General features: G+C 49.7%; 1 protein-coding gene across 1 annotated transcript in view; it reads right to left on the reverse strand.

The window, feature by feature from the left end:
• Positions 1-21,916, reverse strand: part of TEX11 (testis expressed 11) — a gene marked incomplete at its 5' end in the record, with an annotated part of 118,119 nt that extends 96,203 nt beyond the window's left edge. Inside the window, one exon of the mRNA XM_082264254.1 lies at positions 21,784-21,916. Within this exon, the coding sequence (XP_082120380.1) occupies positions 21,784-21,916 (133 nt within the window). The remainder of the gene's footprint in view (positions 1-21,783) is intronic.
• Positions 21,917-22,263: the final 347 nt, after the last annotated feature.

The raw sequence follows: 22,263 nt of genomic DNA on the forward strand, positions 1-22,263 counted from the left end.
CTCCCCCATAGTTAGAAACACGCCCTAGGCTCACATTTAACCCCTTGATCACCCACTGTGTTAACCCCTTCCCTGCCAGTGTCATTAGTACAGTAACAGTGCATATTTTTAGCCCTGATTACTGTAGTAATGTCTCTGGTCCCCCCAAAAGTGTAAAAAAATGTCAGTCCGGGGTCCGATCTGTCCGCCGCAATGACGCAGTCCCGCTAAAAATCACTGATCACCGCCATTACTAGAAAATAATAAATCAATAAAAAATGACAAAAATCTTTCCTGTAGTTTGTGGACGCAATAACGTTTGCGCAAACCAATCAAAATACACTTATTGCATTTTTTTTTTTTTTACCAAAAATATGAAGCGGAAAACAAATTGGCCTAAAATGATAAACAAAATTAGATTTTTAATATTTTTTTATTGGGAATGTTATATAACAGAAAGTGAAAAATATTGGTGTTTTTTTTCAAAATTGGAGCTCTTTTTTCATTTTTTTGTTTATAGCGCAAAAAGTAAAAATCGCACAGGTGATCAAATACCACCAAAATAAAGCTCTGTTTGTGGGAAAAAAAAGGACATCAATTTCATTTGGGTACAGCGTCGCACGACCGCGCAATCGTCCATTAAATAATGCAGTGGCGAATCGCAAAAAAAGGCCTGGTCATTAAGGTGGGGGAGGGGTAAATCCTTCCAGAAGTGGTTAAATTGTTATTCCTGAATCATTTGTATTAAAGGGTAACTCCACTTTTGTTGCACTTTCCAGTTTTAGTAAATCAAACCCCTGTGCAGCTGCTCCAGACCTTAATAAATGAGGGGGGGGGGGGGTTGTAGGCTGCGCTGACTTACACCATCCAATCATGTGCAAGCAAAGATGCTGGGGTTTTTTTTTTTTTGTTTTCTTTGTTTTTGTTTTTTTTTTGTTTGTTTTTTTGTTTGTTTTTCCTTGCATGTGATTGGGTATTGCACTGACTTCCATCATCCTATCATGTGCAAGCAAAGATGCTGGGTTTTGTTTGTTTTTGTTTTTTGTTTTGTTTTTTTTGTTTTTTTTTTGTTTGTTTTCTTTTTTTCGTTTTTTTTTTTTTCCTTGCATGTGATTGGGTATTGCTCTGACTTCCATCATCCTATCATGTGCAAGCAAAGATGCTGGGTTTTTTTTTTTTTTTTTGTTTTCTTTGTTTTTGTTTTTTTTTGTTTTTTCTGTTTTTTGTTTGTTTTTCCTTGCATGTGATTGGGTATTGCGCTGACTTCCATCATCCTATCATGTGCAAGCAAAGATGCTGGGTTTTTTTTTTTTTTTGTTTTCTTTGTTTTTGTTTTTTTTTGTTTGTTTTTCTGTTTTTTGTTTGTTTTTCCTTGCATGTGATTGGGTATTGCGCTGACTTCCATCATCCTATCATGTGCAAGCAAAGATGTTAGGTTTTGTTTTTTTGTTTTGTTTTGTTTGTTTCCTTTTTTTTTTTTTTTCCTTGCATGTGATTGGGCATTGCGCTGACTTCCATCATCCTATCATGTGCAAGCAAAGATGCTGTTTTTTTTTGTTTGTTTTGTTTTTTTCCTTGCATGTGATTGGGTATTCTTTGCAAAATGAAGATTCGCCTCGTTTACTAAGCTCTGGAGCGACTGCACTTTTGCCGGGTGCTCAGTCTATTGGCCTTTAGTAAATCCCACCCAAATGTTTCTTGTGTTGGAGTATAAATTGTTACCTGATAATCCTACAAATGGAGACGCTTTCACCGTTGGGAACATTCTTGAAGAAAACCTGGTAAAATAGAAATGTATTGATTGTTATCAGATGCTCAGTGATGAATAATATAATACAATGGAAGCAATGTAGAGAATTCTGAATACCGGGTGCCATCGTCAGACTCGCCTACAGGAGTGGATGAAGCCATGGCCTGGAAAAGGGGTGGGGGTGGGCAGGAGGGGTGGCTGCCCTGCGCACAATGGTTTATTGCAGAGATGGGGGGCACTAATATATATCACAAATGTAAGTACACCCCTCCCATGTGACAACACTGAAGAAATGAGACTTTGCTACAATGTAAAGTAGTGAGTGTACAGCTTGTATAACAGTGTAAATTTACTGTCCCCTCAAAATAACTCAACACACAGCCATTAATGTCTAAACCGCTGGCAACAAAAGTCAGTACACCCCTAAGTGACAATGTCCAAATTGGGCCCAAAGTGTCAATATTTTGTGTGGCCGCCATTATTTTCCAGCACTGCCTTAACCCTCTTGGGCATGGAGTTCACCAGAGCTTCACAGGTTGTCACTGGAGTCCTCTTCCCCTCCTCCATGATGACATCACAGAGCTGGGGGATGTTAGAGACCTTCCCCTCCTCCACCTTCTGTTTGAGGATCCCCACAGATGCTCAATAGGGTTTAGGTCTGGAGACGCTTGGCCAGTCCATCACCTTTACCCTCAGCTTCTTTAGTAAGGCAGTGGTCATCTTGGAGGTGTTTGGGGTCGTTATGTTGGAATATTGCCCTGCCCCCCAGTCTCTGAAGGGAGGGGATCATGCTCTGCTTCAGTATGTCACAGTACATGTTGGCATTCATGGTTCCCTCAATGATCTGTAGCTCCCCAGTGCTGGCAGCACTCATGCAGCCCCAGACCATGACACCCCCACCACCATGCCTGACTGTAGGAAGACACACTTGTCTTTGTACTCCTCACCTGGTTGCCCCCACACACGCCTGACACCATCTGACACCAAATAAGTTTATCTTGGTCTCATCAGAGCACAGGAGATGGTTCCAATAATCCATGTCCTTAGTCTGCTTGTCTTCAGCAAACTGTTTGTGGGCTTTCTTGTCCATCATCTTTAGAAGAGGCTTCCTTCTGGGATGACAGCCATGCAGACCAATTTGATGCAGTGTGCGGCGTATGGTCTGAGCACTGACAGGCTGAACACTACAGGAACACTGACCTCTGTTTTATTCACTGGCTGAATGTCCAGCAGTCTACAAGGACATTTCTAATTAGGGCAGATGTGTGCTGCAGAGACCTGAGTACCCATCAGGGCCGGCCTTAGGTGTTTAGGTGCCCTGTGCGAGCTAATCCTGTGGCACACCCCAACCGCATGCGCGTGACCCCCCCCCCCCCACACACACACACACTTTCTTGCACCTTTTTTGCTCTTTATTTTACTTTTCTTTTTTATGATCACTAATAACTTAGCCCCCCCTTACATTAGAGACCCCCATAACATCAGAGACAGTCACAGAGGCCCCACTTACATCAGAGACCCTCACAGAGCCCCCCTTACATCAGAGACCCCCTTATATCAGAGATCCCCCACAGAGCCCCCCTTACATCAGAGAACCCCCCTTACATAAGAGGCCCCCCCTTACATCAGAAACCACCACACAGAGCCCCCTTACATCAGTGACCCTCCTCACAGAGGCCCCCCTTACATCAGTGACCCTCCTCACAGAGGCCCCCCTTACATCAGTGACCATCACAGAGGCCCCCCTTACATCAGTGACCCTCACAGAGGCCCCCCTTACATCAGAGACCCCCCTTACATCAGAGACCCCCCTTACATCAGAGACCCCCCACACAGAGCCCCGCCTTACATCAGAGACCCCCACACAGAGCCCCTCTACATCAGAGACTCCCCTTGCATCAGAGACCCCCCCACACAGAGCCCCCCTTACATCAGAGACCCCCCTTACATTAGAGACCCCCACACAGAGCCCCCCCTTACATCAGAGACCCCCCCACACAGAGCCCCCCTTACATCAGAGACCCCCCACACAGAGCCCCCCTTACATCAGAGACCCCCACACAGAGCCCCCCTTATATCAGAGACCCCACACACAGAGCCCCCCTACATCAGAGACTCCCCTTGCATCAGAGCCCCCCTTACATTAGAGACCCCCCTTACATTAGAGACCCCCCCACACAGAGCCCCCCCTTATATCAGAGACCCCCCACACAGAGACCCCCCCTACATCAGAGACCCCCCCTACATCAGAGACCCCCCTACATCAGAGACTACCCTTACATCAGAGACCTCCCCACACAGAGCCCCCCCTACATCAGAGACGCCCCACACAGAGCCCCCCTACATCAGAGACCCCCCACACAGAGCCCCCCTTACATCGCCCCCCCCCCCCATACATCAGATAGTTTACTTACCTCAGTAGGGAGGCACACGCTGTCTGCAGCTTTTCTTTTTTTCTTTAAACTTCCCGCCCACACATCCCCAGGGAGTGTGGGTGGGGCAGGAGGAGGAGGAGAAGGGGCGGGAGGAGGAGGAGCTGACGATCTCTCCTCTGGCATCCCTGCAGAGAGGAGGGATCTGTCAGCGGCGGCGGATCTGAGGCTGAGCTGTGTGAGATACACAGCTCAGCCCTGCAGCTATAGGAGACCGAGGTACAGCGGGAAGTAAGCAGCGGCCGCGGCTTGTGTTAACCTGTCCAGACCGCGGTCGCCGCTTACCTCCCGCTGTGCGGCCTGATCATCTGCGAGCTGTGATGGCCGCACGGCGCCCCTGTTGCCCATGGCGCCCTGTGCGGCCGTACAGCTCGCACACCCCAAAAGCCGGCCCTGGTACCCATCAGCAGATATCAAAGGCTCATGGCTGATTCACTGCATGACAGATAAAAGCCTCCTGTTGGCTTCTTCTCCACTCCAGGTGGTGTCCCTCAAGAAGCACATCCCGCTCCTTCCATCCACAGTAATAAAGTCCTGGGCCGCACTCTGTGTGTCTGTGTGTGTCAACCATTCTTCAAAGAGAAAGTACAAACTTCAGCTACAATCCCTGCCCGATGGCCCCAATTATGGCCACTTTGTGTCTGTCTATCCCATAAAATCCCAAAAAAACACATTTACGTTTTTGGTTGTAACATGAAAAAACGTGGGAAATTTCAAGGGGTGTGAATACTTTTTCAATGCACTGTTTCTGAATTAAGAGAAACTATAAAACGGGAAAAGTAGAAGATAACCGTATGTGGTGTTTACGGCCCCGTCTGTGGTGTTTACGGCCCCGTCTGTGGTGTTTACGGCCCCCGTCTGTGGTGTTTATGGTCCTCCCGTCTGTGGTGTTTATGATCCTCCCGTCTGTGGTGTTTACGGCCCCGTCTGTGGTGTTTACGGCCCCGTCTGTGGTGTTTATGATCCTGTCTGTGGTGTTTACGGCCCCGTCTGTGGTGTTTACGGCCCCGTCTGTGGTGTTTACGTCCCCGTCTGTGGTGTTTGCGTCCCCGTCTGTGGTGTTTACGTCCCCGTCTGTGGTGTTAACGTCCCCGTCTGTGGTGTTTACGTCCCCGTCTGTGGTGTTTACGTCCCCGTCTGTGGTGTTTACGTCCCCGTCTGTGGTGTTTATGGCCCCGTCTGTGGTGTTTATGGCCCCGTCTGTGGTGTTTACGTCCCCGTCTGTGGTGTTTACGTCCCCGCCTGTGGTGTTTACGTCCCCGCCTGTGGTGTTTACGTCCCCGCCTGTGGTGTTTATGGCCCCGTCTGTGGTGTTTATGGCCCCGTCTGTGGTGTGTACGTCCCCGTCTGTGGTGTGTACGGCCCCGTCTGTGGTGTTTGCGGCCCCGTCTGTGGTGTTACGGCCCCGTCTGTGGTGTTTACGTCCCCGCCTGTGGTGTTTACGTCCCCGCCTGTGGTGTTTACGTCCCCGCCTGTGGTGTTTACGTCCCCGCCTGTGGTGTTTACGTCCCCGCCTGTGGTGTTTATGGCCCCGTCTGTGGTGTTTGCGGCCCCCATCTGTGGTGTTTGCGGCCCCGTCTGTGGTGTGTACGGCCCCGTCTGTGGTGTGTACGGCCCCATCTGTGGTGTTTGCGGCCCCGTCTGTGGTGTGTACGTCCCCGTCTGTGGTGTGTATGGCCCCATCTGTGGTGTTTGCGGCCCCGTCTGTGGTGTTTGCGGCCCCGTCTGTGGTGTTTGCGGCCCCCGTCTGTGGTGTTTGCGGCCCCGTCTGTGGTGTTTATGGCCCCCGTCTGTGGTGTTTGCGGCCCCGCCTGTGGTGTTTGCGGCCCCGCCTGTGGTGTTTGCGGCCCCGCCTGTGGTGTTTGCGGCCCCGTCTGTGGTGTTTGCGGCCCCGTCTGTGGTGTTTGCGGCCCGTCTGTGGTGTTTACGTCCCCGTCTGTGGTGTTTATGGCCCCGATGTAGCTCACAGAACCCCCCCTCCCCCCCCCCCCCCCCGAGCCAGGACTGGGAAATTCCCGAGCGGCCATCATTATAAAATGCTGTATAATAAAGCTAATCTCACTAGAAGCCTCCATAGATGACCCTCTATTAGTAACGCCTCATCTTCGGATTGCTGTGATTTGTATTGGCTTTGTATATGAATCTGTAGAAAAGTCCCTGCAGGGATTTCGATTTGCTGGGTCTTTCGTTTTTTATAGAACCGTGTTGGAACAAGCCTGCGAATACAGATGAGTCAACGTCTGAAATAATCCGTCAGTTGTGGCGTTTTCAATATCGCCGACCTCAGCAGTCCTTCGTTTCTGAACTGGAAGTCTCGCCAAAGTCAAAAGGAATCCGAACCGATCTACAGAATGAGTGTACTGCAGAGCAGCCTGAAAGATGAGGGGGCCAAAAATACAGCCCGAGACCCTGTCCTCCATGATTCTACCAGGGGTCCTAACTAAGGAGGGTGGGAACCCATGAGACTGGCAGTCAAGATAAGGAAGTATGGGGCCTGGTGAGACTGGCAGTCAGTCTAAGGAAGTATGGGACCTGGTGGGACTGGCAGTCAAGATAAGGAAGTATGGGACCTGGTGGGACTGGCAGTCAAGATAAGGAAGTATGGGACCTGGTGGGACTGGCAGTCAAGATAAGGAAGTGTGGGGCCTGGTGGGACTGGCAGTCAAGATAAGGAAGTATGGGGCCTGGTGGGACTGGCAGTCAAGATAAGGAAGTATGGGACCTGGTGGGACTGGCAGTCAAGATAAGGAAGTATGGGACCTGGTGGGACTGGCAGTCAAGATAAGGAAGTGTGGGGCCTGGTGGGACTGGCAGTCAAGATAAGGAAGTGTGGGGCCTGGTGGGACTGGCAGTCAAGATAAGGAAGTATGGGACCTGGTGGGACTGGCAGTCAAGATAAGGAAGTATGGGACCTGGTGGGACTGGCAGTCAAGATAAGGAAGTATGGGACCTGGTGGGACTGGCAGTCAAGATAAGGAAGTATGGGACCTGGTGGGACTGGCAGTCAAGATAAGGAAGTATGGGACCTGGTGGGACTGGCAGTCAAGATAAGGAAGTATGGGACCTGGTGGGACTGGCAGTCAAGATAAGGAAGTGTGGGGCCTGGTGGGACTGGCAGTCAGTCTAAGGAATGGTGCGATTGGCAGTCAGTCTAAGGAATGGTGGGACTGGCAGTCAGGCTAAGGAAGGGAGGGACCTGGTGGAACTGGCAGTCAAGTTAAGGAAAGGTGGAACTTGGTGGCAGAGGCGGCTCTAGGCTTTGTGAGGCCTAAGGCAAAACTTGGACATGAGGCCCCAATCCCACCCATGATGGGAAAAATAATTCAAGCGATAAAAATGAACTGTATAAATTGCATATATTAAGAGCCTTCACCTTTGTACTATGAAGGTTAAAGTTTCTAGAATTTTCTCTAACCAATTCTTCTTTAATCAAAGATCATTAAACATCGGGTATATATATATATATATATATGTCTGCTCTTACATCACAGTCCCCAGCATTCCCCTATAGGTCATGATTCCCTGAGTCCCTCCTTACATCAGAGTTCAGTGTCCCCCCTTACATCAGAGTTCAGTGTCCCCCCTTACATCAGAGTTCAGTGTCCCCCCTTACATAAGAGTTCTCCTTTAAATCAGATTCCCCCCAGCATCTCCTCCTTACATCAGAGTCCACAGAATTCATTTTTACATTGGAGTCCCCCTCTTAAATCAAATTTCACAGAGCCCCCTTTACATCAGAGTCTCCCCCTTACACTGTAAGAGGGAAGTCTGAAGACTCTGATGTAGGAGGAGTTCTGGGAACCCTGATTTAAGGGGGAATGTTGGAGACTCTGATGTAAGGGGAGTTCTGGGAACCCTGATTTGAGGGGGAAAGCTGGGGACTCTGGTGTAAAAAGGAACTCTGTGGTCACCAAACCTCCCCCTTGCATCAGAGTTTCCAGAGACCTCCTTACACTTCCCTTCCTCAGTTCGCCACAGTCTAGGGCACGGCAAGTCCCACTGCAGAAGACTGCCGTACCTGAGTCCCCACAGAGGGCGCTGTAAATTCCAGTATAGTGCACTGCCATTCCTCCCTGAGGAACTACTGCCTGCTATGCTAAGACTTGTACTTCTCTCTGTGGGGACTAAGGCATGGCAGCCTGCTATTCTGGAACTTGTAGTGCCCTCTGTGAGGGACTGAGGATTCCTCAGTCCTCCACATTCTAGGGCACTATAAGTCCCAGCACAGTGGGCTGTCATTCCTCAGTCCCTCACAGCTGGGGGGGAAAACAACGGAGTTAAACATCTAAAGGACAACTCCAACCAAAACTACCAATAATGTACAGAGTCCATATGCTATATAATGTCACAGCCCCGCTACCCCTCACCTTCCACCTCGGGTGCTGTCATTGTGTTGGGCAAAGGGCTCCAGCTCCACCATGTTTGGCTTTGATGTCAGATATGCAGGACTGGCTCAGCTCCACTCTCTTCCCTGGCAACTGACTCTGGCGTCACGGGGGGCCTCTCCTCCTCCCCCAGCCACCCAGGGGCCCTCTCCTTCTCCCCCAGCCACCCAGGGGCCCCTCTCCTTTTTCCCCAGCCACCCAGGGGCCCTCTCCTTTTTCCCCAGCCACCCAGGGGCCCCTCTCCTTTTCCTACAACCACCCAGGGGCCCTCTCCTTTTCCTACAGCCACCCAGGGGCCCTCTCCTTCTCCTCCAGCCACTCATGGGCCCTCTCCTTCTCCAGCCACCCAGGGGCCCTCTCCTTCTCCAGCCACCCAGGGGCCCTCTCCTTCTCCTCCAGCCACTCATGGGCCCTCTCCTTCTTCTCCTCCAGCCACCCAGGGTCCCTCTCCTTCTCCTCCAGCCACCCAGGGGCCCTCTCCTTCTCCTCCAGCCACTCATGGGCCCTCTCCTTCTTCTCCTCCAGCCACCCAGGGGCCCTCTCCTTCTCCTCCAGCCATCCAGGGTCCCTCTCCTTCTCCTCCTCCAGCCACCCAGGGTCCCTCTCCTTCTCCTCCTCCAGCCACCCAGGGTCCCTCTCCTTCTCCTCCAGCCACCCAGGGTCCCTCTCCTTCTTCTCCTCCAGCCACCCAGGGTCCCTCTCCTCCTCCAGCCACCCAGGGTCCCTCTCCTTCTCCTCCAGCCACCCAGGGGCCCTCTCCTCCTCCAGCCACCCAGGGTCGTTCTCCTTCTTCTCCCCCAGCCACACAGGGGCCCTCTCCTTCTCCCCCAGCTACCCATGGGGTCCTCTCCTTCTCCCCCCCCCCCAGCTACCCAGGGGCCCTCTCCTTCCCCCCCAGCTACCCAGGGGCCCTCTTCTTCCCCCCCAGCTACCCAGGGGCCCTCTTCTTCCCCCCCCAGCTACCCAGGGGCCCTCTTCTTCCCCCCAGCTACCCAGGGGCCCTCTTCTTCCCCCCCAGCTACCCAGGGGCCCTCTCCTTCTCCCCCAGCCACCCAGGGGCCATCTCCCTCTCCCCCAGCCACCCTGGGGCCCTCTACCCCAGCCACCCAGAGGCCCTCTCCCCCAGCCACCCAGGGGCTCTCTCCTTCTCCAGCCACTCAGGGGCCCTTTCCTTCTTCTCCTCCAGCCACCCAGCGGCCCTTTCCTCCTCCCTCAGCCACCCAGGGGCCCTCTCCTCCTCCCTCAGCCACCCAGGGGCCCTCTCCTCCTCCCTCAGCCACCCAGGGGCCCTCTCCTCCTCCCTCAGCCACCCAGGGGCCCTCTCATTTTCCCTCAGCCACCCAGGGGCCCTCTCCTTCAGCCACCCAGGGGCTACTCACCCCCTTTGCGTAGTAGACACCACAAATCTATGACCAGCCTGCAGAGTGACAAGTCGGGGCCTGGTTACCTGTATGTTCCTGGGCCAGGGCAGAGCTCTCCTCCCAGAGCAACAACCGATGATAGCAGAGTGAGCTGACCGGGCAGTCACTTCCTACTGATGCAGGTACACCCACCGATTCCTCCACATTTTGGGATTACATGATCAGACGGCCAATCCCCAGGCAGAGAAGGCAGGGTAACTGTCAGAAGACAACAGACACCTGGCAGCCGCAGTGAAGGGACTGCAGCATACTGCTGCAACTTTTATATCCAAGGATTTCAATCTTTTACTTGGGAGACTGCGCCCTGCTAAATGTTGTCGCTCTACCACTGGCCGTGAGGCCCCTGTAGGTGCGAGGCCTTAGGCGACTGCCTAATTTGCCTAATTAGAGAGCCGCCTATGCTTGGTGGACCTGGCAGTCAAGGGATGGATGGGACCTGGGACACTTAGTCAAGCTAAGGAAGGGTGGGATATGGTGGCACTGGCTGTCAACCTTAGAAAAGGGTGGGACTGGCAGTCAAAGAAGGGATGGGACCCGGGCAGACTTTTAATCAAGCTAGGGAAGGGAGGGACCTGGTGGCACAGTCAATCTAAGGAATGGCAGAATTTGGTGGCACTGGCAGTCCAGCAAAGGAAGGATGGGACCTGGGGGGACTGGCGGTCAAGCTAAGGAAAGATAGGACATGGGAAGACTTCCAGTCAAGCTAAGGAAGGGGTGGGACCTGGTGGGACTTCCACTCAAGCTAAGGAAGGTTGGGACTGACAGTCAAGCTAAGAAAGGGTTGAGCCTGGTGTGACTAGCAGTCAAGCTAAGCAAGGGTGGGACTTCAGACAAGCTATGGAAGGATGGAACCTGGTGGCCCTGGTGGAACCTGGTGGCCCCGGCTGCCAATCTAAAGGTGGGTTGGGAACTGGTGGCACTGGTAGTCAAACTAAGGAAGGGTGGAACCTGGTGGCACTGGTAGTCAAGTTAAGAAAGGGTGGGACTGGCATTAAAGCTAAGGAAGGGTGGGACCTGGTGGGACTGGCAGTCAAGCTAAGGAAGGGTGGAACCTGGTGGGACTGGCATTAAAGCTAAGGAAGGGTGGGACCTGGTGGGACTGGCAGTCAAGCTAAGGAAGGGTGGAACCTGGTGGGACTGGCATTAAAGCTAAGGAAGGGTGGAACCTGGTGGGACTGGCATTAAAGCTAAGGAAGGGTGGAACCTGGTGGGACTGGCATTAAAGCTAAGGAAGGGTGGGACCTGGTGGGACTGGCATTAAAGCTAAGGAAGGGTGGAACCTGGTGGGACTGGCATTAAAGCTAAGGAAGGGTGGGACCTGGTGGGACTGGCAGTCAAGCTAAGGAAGGGTGGAACCTGGTGGGACTGGCATTAGAGCTTCCTCCATGGGATCCACCTATTCTGGTGGCCATTTTATGTTCCAATCCCCCTGAGCACACAGAAATGTGTCCTTCACAGTCCCCTTCCCACCATTTTACCACAAACTTGTACAGCTTGCACAAAAACTGTCCAGCGCTGTCATTTTCCCGCCATTTTACCTCAGAATCACGCAAAGTGCACAGAACTTGTCCGTGCTTGGTCAACTTCCCGCCATTTTACCACAGAACTGCACAGAGCACACAAAAACTGTCCAGCATTGTAATCTTCTCCATTTTATCCTAGACTCACACAAAGCTCACAGAATATTGTTTGGCATTTGTCACCTTCCTGCCATTTTACCTCAGAATCCTGCAAAGTGCACAGAACTTGTCCGTGCTTGGCCGCCATTTTACCACAAAACTGCAGAGAGCACAAAAAAACTGTCCAGCATTGTAATCTTCCTGCCATTTTATCCTAGACTCACACAAAGCTCATAAAATATTGTTTGGCATTTGTCACCTTTCCATTATTTTACCTCAGAACCGCACAGAGCACACAGTTACCTTTCTGTCCGCCTAGTTGTAATGAAGAAGCACACCCTCACATCTACTAATGTCATCATGCAGTCAGACACACAGATACATCGTGAGAGGATAAATGAGGAATTTACTAGTAGGGGTCCAGGAAACGGGGTTTTGGGGTACACAGACACCCCATTTGCAGGAGGACCTGTCTACACATAATTCCCTATTGTCTTCCATTGCTCCATGTTTTGTCTGTCCTTCACCATGATGGTTCTCTGTCAGGAACTATTTATAACAATGACATTACTAATGTATGGGGTGTACAGATAAGGGAGATTGTACAATCTAATCCTAGTGTATGGCCAACTTCAGAGAGATTTCACCTCACTTCCTGCCAAGGTGACAACTATTTTTTTTCCCAGCAGGAAGTAAAGGAAAAATATGCAACAAAAAAGAAAAAAAAAAGTGTCTGTTGTCATCACCTTGCCGCCATTTTACCAAAGAACCACACAAAGCACACAGAATATTGTCCGGCATTGCCACCTCCCCGCCATTTTACCACAGTACCAGACAGGATGCACAGAAAACTGTCTGGTGTTGTCACCTTCCCGCCATTTTACCACAGAATGCACATAAAGCTATCTGGTGTTGTCACCTTCCCGCCATTTTATCACAGTACCAGACAGAATGCACAGAAAACTGTCTGGCGGTGTCCCCTTCCCATCATTTCACTACAGAGCGCACATATAACTGTCACCGTTGTCACCTTCCCATCATTTTACCACAGAGCGCACATATAACTGTCCGGCGTTGTCACCTTCCCGCCATTTTACCATAGAGCGCACATATATCTATCTGGTGTTGTCACCTTCCCGCCCTTTTATCACAGTACCAGACAGAGCACACATATAACTGTCGGCCGTTGTCACCTTCCCGCCATTTAACCACACAGCGCACATACAGTATAACTGTCACCATTGTCACCTTCCTGTAATTTTACCACAGAGCGCACATATAACTGTCCGGTGTTGTCACCTTCCCGCCATTTTACCACAGAGCGCACATATAACTGTCTGGTGTTGTCACCTTCCCATCATTTTACCACAGAGCTCACATCTGTCTGGCGGTGTCACCTTCCATTCATTTCACCACAGAGCGCACATATAACTGTCTGGTGTTGTCACTTTCCTGTCGGCCTAGTTGTAATAAAGAAGTACACCCTCACATATAGTAATGTCATTTTTATACACAATATACAGTCAGACATGTATATAACAAGAGAAAATAAATTGAATGAATCATCATCAGATATAAAAGTGGGGTCCAGGAAGTGGAGTTTTGGGGTACACAGACACCCCATTCTCAGGAGGACCTGTCTACATAATTCCCTATTGTCTTCCATTGCTCCATGTTCTGTCTGTCCTTCACCATGATGGGTCTCTGTCAGGAACTATTTGTGACTTTAATATAACAATGACATTATTAATGTGTGGGGTGTAAAGATAAGGGAGATTGTACAATCTAATCCTAGTGTATGGCCAACTTTAGAGAGATTTCACCTCACTTCCTGCCAAGGTGACAACTATTTTTTTCCCAGCAGGAAGTAAAGGAAAAATCTGCAACATGGATCAGGTAAAATAAAACTGTCTGGTGCCATCACCTTCCCGCCATTTTACTACAGAACCGCACCGAACAGAGTATTATCCAGTGTTGTCACCTTCCCGCCATTTTACCACAGAACCACACCGAACAGAGTATTGTCCAGCGTTGTCACCTTCCCGCCATTATACTACAGAACCACACCGAACAGAGTATTATCCAGTGTTGTCACCTTCCCGCCATTTTACTACAGAACCACACCGAACAGAGTATTGTCCAGTGTTGTCACCTTCCCGCCATTATACTACAGAACCACACCGAACAGAGTATTATCCAGTGTTGTCACCTTCCCGCCATTATACTACAGAACCACACCGAACAGAGTATTATCCAGTGTTGTCACCTTCCCGCCATTTTACTACAGAACCACACCGAACAGAGTATTGTCCAGTGTTGTCACCTTCCCGCCATTATACTACAGAACCACACCGAACAGAGTATTATCCAGTGTTGTCACCTTCCCGCCATTATACTACAGTGCCAAACAGAAGCCATAGAAAACTGTGCAGCATTGTCCCCTTTCTGCCATTTCACCACAGAGCGAACATATAACTCTCCGGCAGAGAGATTTCACCTCACTTCCTGCCAAGGTGACAACTATTTTTTTCCCAGCAGGGAGTAAAGGAAAAATATGCAACAAAAAAGTAAACAAAAGTAAAAAAAAAAAAAAAAAAAAAGTGTCTGGTGCAGTGGTTCTTAACCTGCGTTCGGTGAGTCAGTCTCGCGGGTTTGGCGGAGGACTCATATGATTCGTGATGACACGCACACCCTCCTCCGCTAGCACCACTTTACTGTCAGTGACTATTTCTCCAATTTCGGGAGTGTCCTTCCGCTCCCGCTCATGGAAACACACAACATCCCCACAGTACAGAGCCCGGACCTGGCGGAGTGCTTCACATGTCATGTGACACTGACACGCTTTGAGTCAGTGCACTGACGGCGAGGACAAGGACAGACTGAGCGGAGTGAGAGCGGGGACTCGGAAACTGGAGGGGAGAGAGGTCCAACTCCTAGGCCTAGGAGGAGGCTTAGTGAGTGGCGGCTCACTGAGTGAGTCTGACACCAGTCTGACACCAGACCCAGGCCAGAGCAGGCCGCCCACTACTAGGCCAGAGCAGCAGCCAGCCCAGAATCAGGAGGACTAAGGTAGGTAGATGTGGTGATGTGGTGTTCTCTAGAGAAGTGTTTTACTAAAAATGGCGCCCACCCACTGTGTATAACAGTTATACACAATGAGTGAGTGCAGTATTGGTATGGCATTTTTTTTTTTTTTTTAAGTTAGGAGAGCCATTTTTTATTTTGGTTAGTTGGTTGGTAAAGCCAATGGTCAGCGCTCAGTGTTAATGCAATAGTTTTGTTCTTTAATGGTTTTGTTCATTTTGTGCACCTATGTATAAATATATACCATCCTAAATATATACCTATGTTTTGAATTTGAAAAAATCCTATTTTATTTTTCCAATTAAGAAGGGTTCGGTGAATGTGCATATGAAACTGGTGGGGTTCAGTACCTCCAACAAGGTTAAGAACCACTGGTCTGGTGTCATCACCTTCCCGCCATTTTACCAAAGAACCACACAAAGCACACAGAATATTGTCCGGCATTACCACCTTCCCGCCATTTTACCACAGTACCAGACAGAATGCACAGAAAACTGTCTGGCAGTGTCACCTTCCCATCATTTCACTACAGAGCGCACATATAACTGTCTGGTGTTGTCACCTTCCCATCATTTCACTACAGAGCGCACATATAACTGTCTGGTGTTGTCACCTTCCCAACATTTTACCACAGAGCGCACATACAGTATAACTGTCACCGTTGTCACCTTCCCATCATTTTACCACAGAGCGCACATATAACTGTCTGGTGTTGTCACCTTCCCTCCATTTTACCACAGAGCGCACATATAACTGTCTGGCGGTGTCACCTTCCCATCATTTCACTACAGAGCGCACATATAACTGTCTGGTGTTGTCACCTTCCCATCATTTCACTACAGAGCGCACATACAGTATAACTGTCACCGTTGTCATCTTCCCATCATTTTACCACAGAGCACACATATAACTGTTTTGTGTTGTCACCTTCCCATCATTTCACTACAGAGCGCACATATAACTGTCTGGTGTTGTCACCTTCCCATCATTTCACTACAGAGCGCACATACAGTATAACTGTCACCGTTGTCACCTTCCCATCATTTTACCACAGAGCGCACATATAACTGTCTGGTGTTGTCACCTTCCCTCCATTTTACCACAGAGCGCACATATAGCTGTCTGGCGGTGTCACCTTCCCATCATTTCACTACAGAGTGCACATATAACTGTCTGGTGTTGTCACCTTCCCATCATTTCACTACAGAGCACACATATAACTGTCTGGTGTTGTCACCTTTCCGCCATTTTACCACAGAGCACACATATAACTGTTTGGTGTTGTCACCATCCCGCCATTTTACCACAGAGCACACATATAACTGTTTGGTGTTGTCACCTTCCCGCCATTTTACCACAGAGCGCACATATAACTGTCTGGTGTTGTCACCTTCCCGCCATTTTACCACAGAGCGCACATATAACTGTCTGGTGTTGTCACCTTCCCGCCATTTTACCACAGAGAGCACATATAACTGTCTGGTGTTGTCACTTTCCTGTCGGCCTAGTTGTAATAAAGAAGTACAGCCTCACATATAGTAATGTCATTTTTATACACAATATGCAGTCAGACATATATATAACAAGAGAAAATAAATTGAATGAATAACCCATCAGATATAAAAGTGGGGTCCAGGAAGCGGAGTTTTGGGGTACACAGACACCCCATTCGCAGGAGGACCTGTCTACACATAATTCCCTATTGTCTTCCATTGCTCCATGTTCTGTCTGTCCTTCACCACTGAAGGACAGACAGAACATGGAGTTCTGGGGTGTATAGATAAGGGAGATTGTACAATCTAATCCTAGTGTATGGCCAACTTCAGAGAGATTTCACCTCACTTTCTGCCAAGGTGACAACTATTTTTTTCCAGGCAGGAAGTAAAGGAAAAATCTGCAACATGGATCAGGTAAAATAAAACTGTCTGGTGCCATCACCTTCCTGCCATTTTACTACAGAACCGCACCGAACAGAGTATTATCCAGTGTTGTCACCTTCCCGCCATTTTACTACAGAACCACACCGAACAGAGTATTATCCAGTGTTGTCACCTTTCTGTCACTTCACCACAGAGCGCACAAATAACTGTCCATGCTGTCACCTTCCCACTATTTTACCACAAAGCACACATATAACTGTCCAGTGTTGTCACCTTCCCGCCATTTTACCACAAAGCACACATATAACTGTCCGGTGTTGTCACCTTCCCGCCATTTTACCACAAAGCACACAAATAACTGTCCGGTGTTGTCACCTTCCCGCCATTTTACCACAAAGCACACATATAACTGTCCGGTGTTGTCACCTTCCCGCCATTTTACCACAAAGCACACATATAACTGTCCGGTGTTGTCACCTTCCCGCCATTTTACCACAGAACTGCACAAAGCACACAGATACCTGTCCGGCGTTGTCACCTTCCTGTCAGCCTAGTTGTAATGAAGAAGCACACCCTCATATCTACTAATGTATTATACACCATACAGTCAGACATATAAATACAACAAGAATGAAATACCCAACAGATATAAAGTGGGGTCCCGGACTCCCGGCAGAGTTTTGGACCCTGACACCCTATTCTCGGGAGGGTCTGTCTACACCTAATTCCCAATTGTATGTCATTGCTGCGTGTTATATCTGTCATTCACCTTAAAGGATCTCTGTCAGGAAATTGTGCAATCAGAATATATAGTGTATGGCCAGAGATTTCACCTCATTTCCTGCCAAGGTGACAACAAGTTCTCCAGGCAGGAAGTGAAGGAAAAATCAACAAAGAGCAGTTAAACTGTCAGGCGTTGTCACCTTCCCACCATTTCACCACAGAGTGCATATATTACTCTCCGGTACTGTCACCTTCCTGCCATTTCACCACAGAGCGAACATATAACTGTTCAGTGATGTCACCTTACCGCCATTTTACCACTGAACCAGGCAGAATGCACAGAACATTGTCCAGCGTTGTCACCTCCCCGCCATTTTACTACAGAACCACACAGAGCGCACAGAACATTGTCCAGCGTTGTCACCTCCCCGCCATTTTACTACAGAACCACACAGAGCGCACAGAACCTTGTCCAGCATTGTCACCTCCCCGCCATTTTACTACAGAACCACACAGAGCGCACAGAACATTGTCCAGCGTTGTCACCTTCCCACCATTTTACTACAGAACCACACAGAGCGCACAGAACCTTGTCCAGCGTTGTCATCTTCCCGCCATTTTACTACAGAACCACACAGAGCGCACAGAACATTGTCCAGCGTTGTCACCTCCCCGCCATTTTACTACAGAACCACGCAGAGCGCACAGAACCTTGTCCAGCGTTGTCATCTTCCCGCCATTTTACTACAGAACCACACAGAGCGCACAGAACATTGTCCAGCGTTGTCACCTTCTCACCATTTTACTACAGAACCACACAGAGCGCACAGAACCTTGTCCAGCGTTGTCATCTTCCCGCCATTTTACTACAGAACCACACAGAGCGCACAGAACCTTGTCCAGCGTTGTCATCTTCCCGCCATTTTACTACAGAACCACACAGAGCGCACAGAACCTTGTCCAGCGTTGTCACCTTCCCGCCATTTTACTACAGAACCACGCAGAGCACACAGAACCTTGTCCAGCGTTGTCACCTTCCCACCATTTTACTACAGAACCACACAGAGCGCACAGAACCTTGTCCAGCGTTGTCACCTTCCCACCATTTTACTACAGAACCACACAGAGCGCACAGAACCTTGTCCAGCGTTGTCACCTTCCCACCATTTTACTACAGAACCACACAGAGCGCACAGAACATTGTCCAGCGTTGTCACCTTCCCACCATTTTACTACAGAACCACACAGAGCGCACAGAACCTTGTCCAGCGTTGTCACCTTCCCACCATTTTACTACAGAACCACACAGAGCGCACAGAACATTGTCCAGCGTTGTCACCTTCCCACCATTTTACTACAGAACCACACAGAGCGCACAGAACCTTGTCCAGCGTTGTCACCTTCCCACCATTTTACTACAGAACCACACAGAGTGCACAGAACCTTGTCCAGCGTTGTCACCTTCCCACCATTTTACTACAGAACCACACAGAGCGCACAGAACCTTGTCCAGCGTTGTCACCTTCCCACCATTTTACTACAGAACCACACAGAGCGCACAGAACCTTGTCCAGCGTTGTCACCTTCCCACCATTTTACTACAGAACCACGCAGAGCGCACAGAACCTTGTCCAGCGTTGTCACCTTCCCACCATTTTACTACAGAACCACGCAGAGCGCACAGAACCTTGTCCAGCGTTGTCACCTTCCCACCATTTTACTACAGAACCACACAGAGCGCACAGAACATTGTCCAGCGTTGTCACCTTCCCACCATTTTACTACAGAACCACACAGAGCGCACAGAACATTGTCCAGCGTTGTCACCATCCCACCATTTTACTACAGAACCACACAGAGCGCACAGAACATTGTCCAGCGTTGTCACCTTCCCACCATTTTACTACAGAACCACGCAGAGCGCACAGAACCTTGTCCAGCGTTGTCACCTCCCCGCCATTTTACTACAGAACCACACAGAGCGCACAGAACCTTGTCCAGCGTTGTCACCTTCCCACCATTTTACTACAGAACCACACAGAGCGCACAGAACATTGTCCAGCGTTGTCACCTTCCCACCATTTTACTACAGAACCACGCAGAGCGCACAGAACATTGTCCAGCGTTGTCACCTTTTCCGCCATTTTACCACAGAGCTGCACAGAGCGCACAGAACCTTGTCCAGCGTTGTCACCTCCCCGCCATTTTACTACAGAACCACACAGAGCGCACAGAACATTGTCCAGCGTTGTCACCTTCCCACCATTTTACTACAGAACCACACAGAGCGCACAGAACATTGTCCAGCGTTGTCACCTTCCCACCATTTTACTACAGAACCACACAGAGCGCACAGAACATTGTCCAGCGTTGTCACCTTTTCCGCCATTTTACCACAGAGCTGCACAGAAGATTGTCCAGTGTTGTCATCTTACCGCCATTTTACCACAGAGCGCACACATACTTTCCGGCGTTGTCACCTTCCTGTTTTTTCACCACAGAGCGCACATATAACTGCCCAGTGTTGTCACCGTCCTGTCGGCCTAGTTGTAATAAAGAAGAAGTACACCCTCACCTATAGTAATGTCATTTTATACACAATATACAGTCAGACATATAAATACAACAAGAGAGAATGAATTACCCATCAGATATAAAAGTGGGGTCGAGGGGGAAGAGTTTTGGGGTACCCTGACACCCCTTCTCAGGAGGACCTGTCTACACCAGATAGTATTGTAATGCTCCGTGTTATGTCTGTCATTCACTATGGGGGTTCTCTATAAGGGACTGTTGTGGGGGTGCTTGTCCCTTACCACACCCGGGTGATGTTTTGGGGTGACAGGACGGTACCCCCTGAGTTTATAATGTCTAGATGTCTTTATAGATGGGTGTGTGGTGTTCCTACCTTCCTGTCAGTGAAGAGGACCTGTCTCATCTCACGGAGGTGACCAAAGTCCCGCCCCATACAAGATGGAGGCCAGAAAGGGCCCCAGCAGGGAAGGGAAACCTGTGTATGTACACCAGGAATAGGGATCTCACCCTCAGTCAGGTCTTAGTCATAGGGATCGTTGAGCTTTGACGGAGAATGACCTGTATTAAGGAGGGGTCCGGCGGCGGAGAAGATGTCAGACTGGTCATGAAGCGATGTCAATAAAGTTTATTGTAATTGAAGAAAAAAGCATAGTAATGTATGGCCTGCAATACAGTTTATGGACGCCACTACATGGCCATTCTGACATCCAGACTTAATGCCTCCTCTAACGCATTTCACTCTGTCAGAGCCTTCTAATACTTACGAATAAAGCGGAACTAAACATTCCAATCCTTTACGGCCAAGGAAGCCGCCATCTTAGCTCTTGTTTGATCTGAGGTCGCCATGGTTCCGCACATGTAATCAGTCTCCCGCCCTTTTATCTTCCTCAATGCATGTTGGGATTTGTAGTACACCCCCTATTTTGTAGCAGAGTGTGACCCCCCCCCCCCCCGATGTGCGGATATATGGGAACAGCCTGTCATTGCTTTGTAGAGGCTCCCCACCCTCTGCTGTTCACATCCACCTGTGATCCCAGCTGTAGGAACCCATTGTACGCCCCCTAATCCCCCTTGGGAATGCAGCCCAAATCCTCCGTTAGGCTTTAGAATAGGTTGGTTGGAGAAAAAACCCAGAAACCTTTCTGCCCTTTGTACAATGGTGATAACTCCGTGAGTCAGCAGATCTGTAGGAGCAGAATAGAGGGGCGCTAGTCTGTGTGGGGACACCGGGAGGTGGGACAACATGAGGCAGGGTGGGGGACACAGAGCGGAACTCTAGCTTGGAGCCCCTGAGCACCACATCTCTTACCTGAGCATCTGACCAGGTGACCCCAAAGGCCAACAGACGTCCCCCCCCCCCACCCACTTAGGAAAGTGGGGGAATTCCTTCAGGATGTTTAGGAGGACCTGTCTGCAGGTTTGGGAGATTTAGGGGCCCAAGGCCTGTGACTGAACCGGGCCCCTTGCTTAGGTCTGGCCCTGGGGTTTGAGTCCTGGGAGGAAGAAGGGGAACTCTTCTTGACTTCAGGGACGGGAGGAGTCTTTCCAGCTTTCTTTAGGCTTTTTCTGCTGGAGAAACGAGAACTTTTCCTGCAAGTGAAGTCCTTCATGGAGTTGTCTATGGGTCAGGATTGGAGGCACCAAAGACAAGTTCACCATCAGAAGACATGAGCAGCAAGCGCTTCTTCCATCGCTTATCCACAGACCAACATTTCAGATGAAGAGTTCTCCGCATGTTCACAGACTCAATGTAGGAAATAAGATGGACAATGTCAACCACCCTTCCATGTCATAAAAGTAGAGCTGAAGGCAACATCACTAAGCTCTATTGGACATCCTCCCTCCACCTCCTAATCGCTTTGAGTGGCTGTAATTGACTTACCCTGCTCACCTGGGCCTTGGTCAACTCCATGAAGGAGGTCACTGTTGGTTCACTATGGGTCAGGGATAAGGTTGGAGGCACCAAAGAGTCCTTCACCATCAGAAGACATGAGCAGAATGAGCTTCTTACATGGCTGATCCACCGACCAACGTTTCAGATTAGGAGTTCTCCGCATGTTGAAGACCTTGTCAACGAACCCGTCCACATTATAATGAAGAGCTGAAGGCATCACTGTACCCTACTCAGTAAGGGTGGGCCTTAGTGAACCAACAGTGACATCCTTCATGGAGTTGTCTATGGGTCAGGGTTAGGGTTGGAGGCACCAAAGAGACCTTCATTATCAGAAGACATGAGCAGCAAGCGCTTCGTCCATCGCTAATCCACAGACCAACATTTCAGATGAAGAGTTCTCCGCATGTTCACAGACTCAATGTAGGAAATAAGATGGACAATGTCAACCACCCTTCCACGTCATAAAAGTAGAGCTGAAGGCAACATCACTAAGCTCTAATGGACATCCTCCCTCCACCTCCTAATCACTTTGAGTGGCTGTAATTGACTTACCCTGCTCACCAA

This window comes from Pelophylax lessonae, assembly GCF_965119305.1.
Source record: "Pelophylax lessonae genome assembly, chromosome: 7".
Classification (NCBI taxonomy): domain Eukaryota; kingdom Metazoa; phylum Chordata; class Amphibia; order Anura; family Ranidae; genus Pelophylax; species Pelophylax lessonae.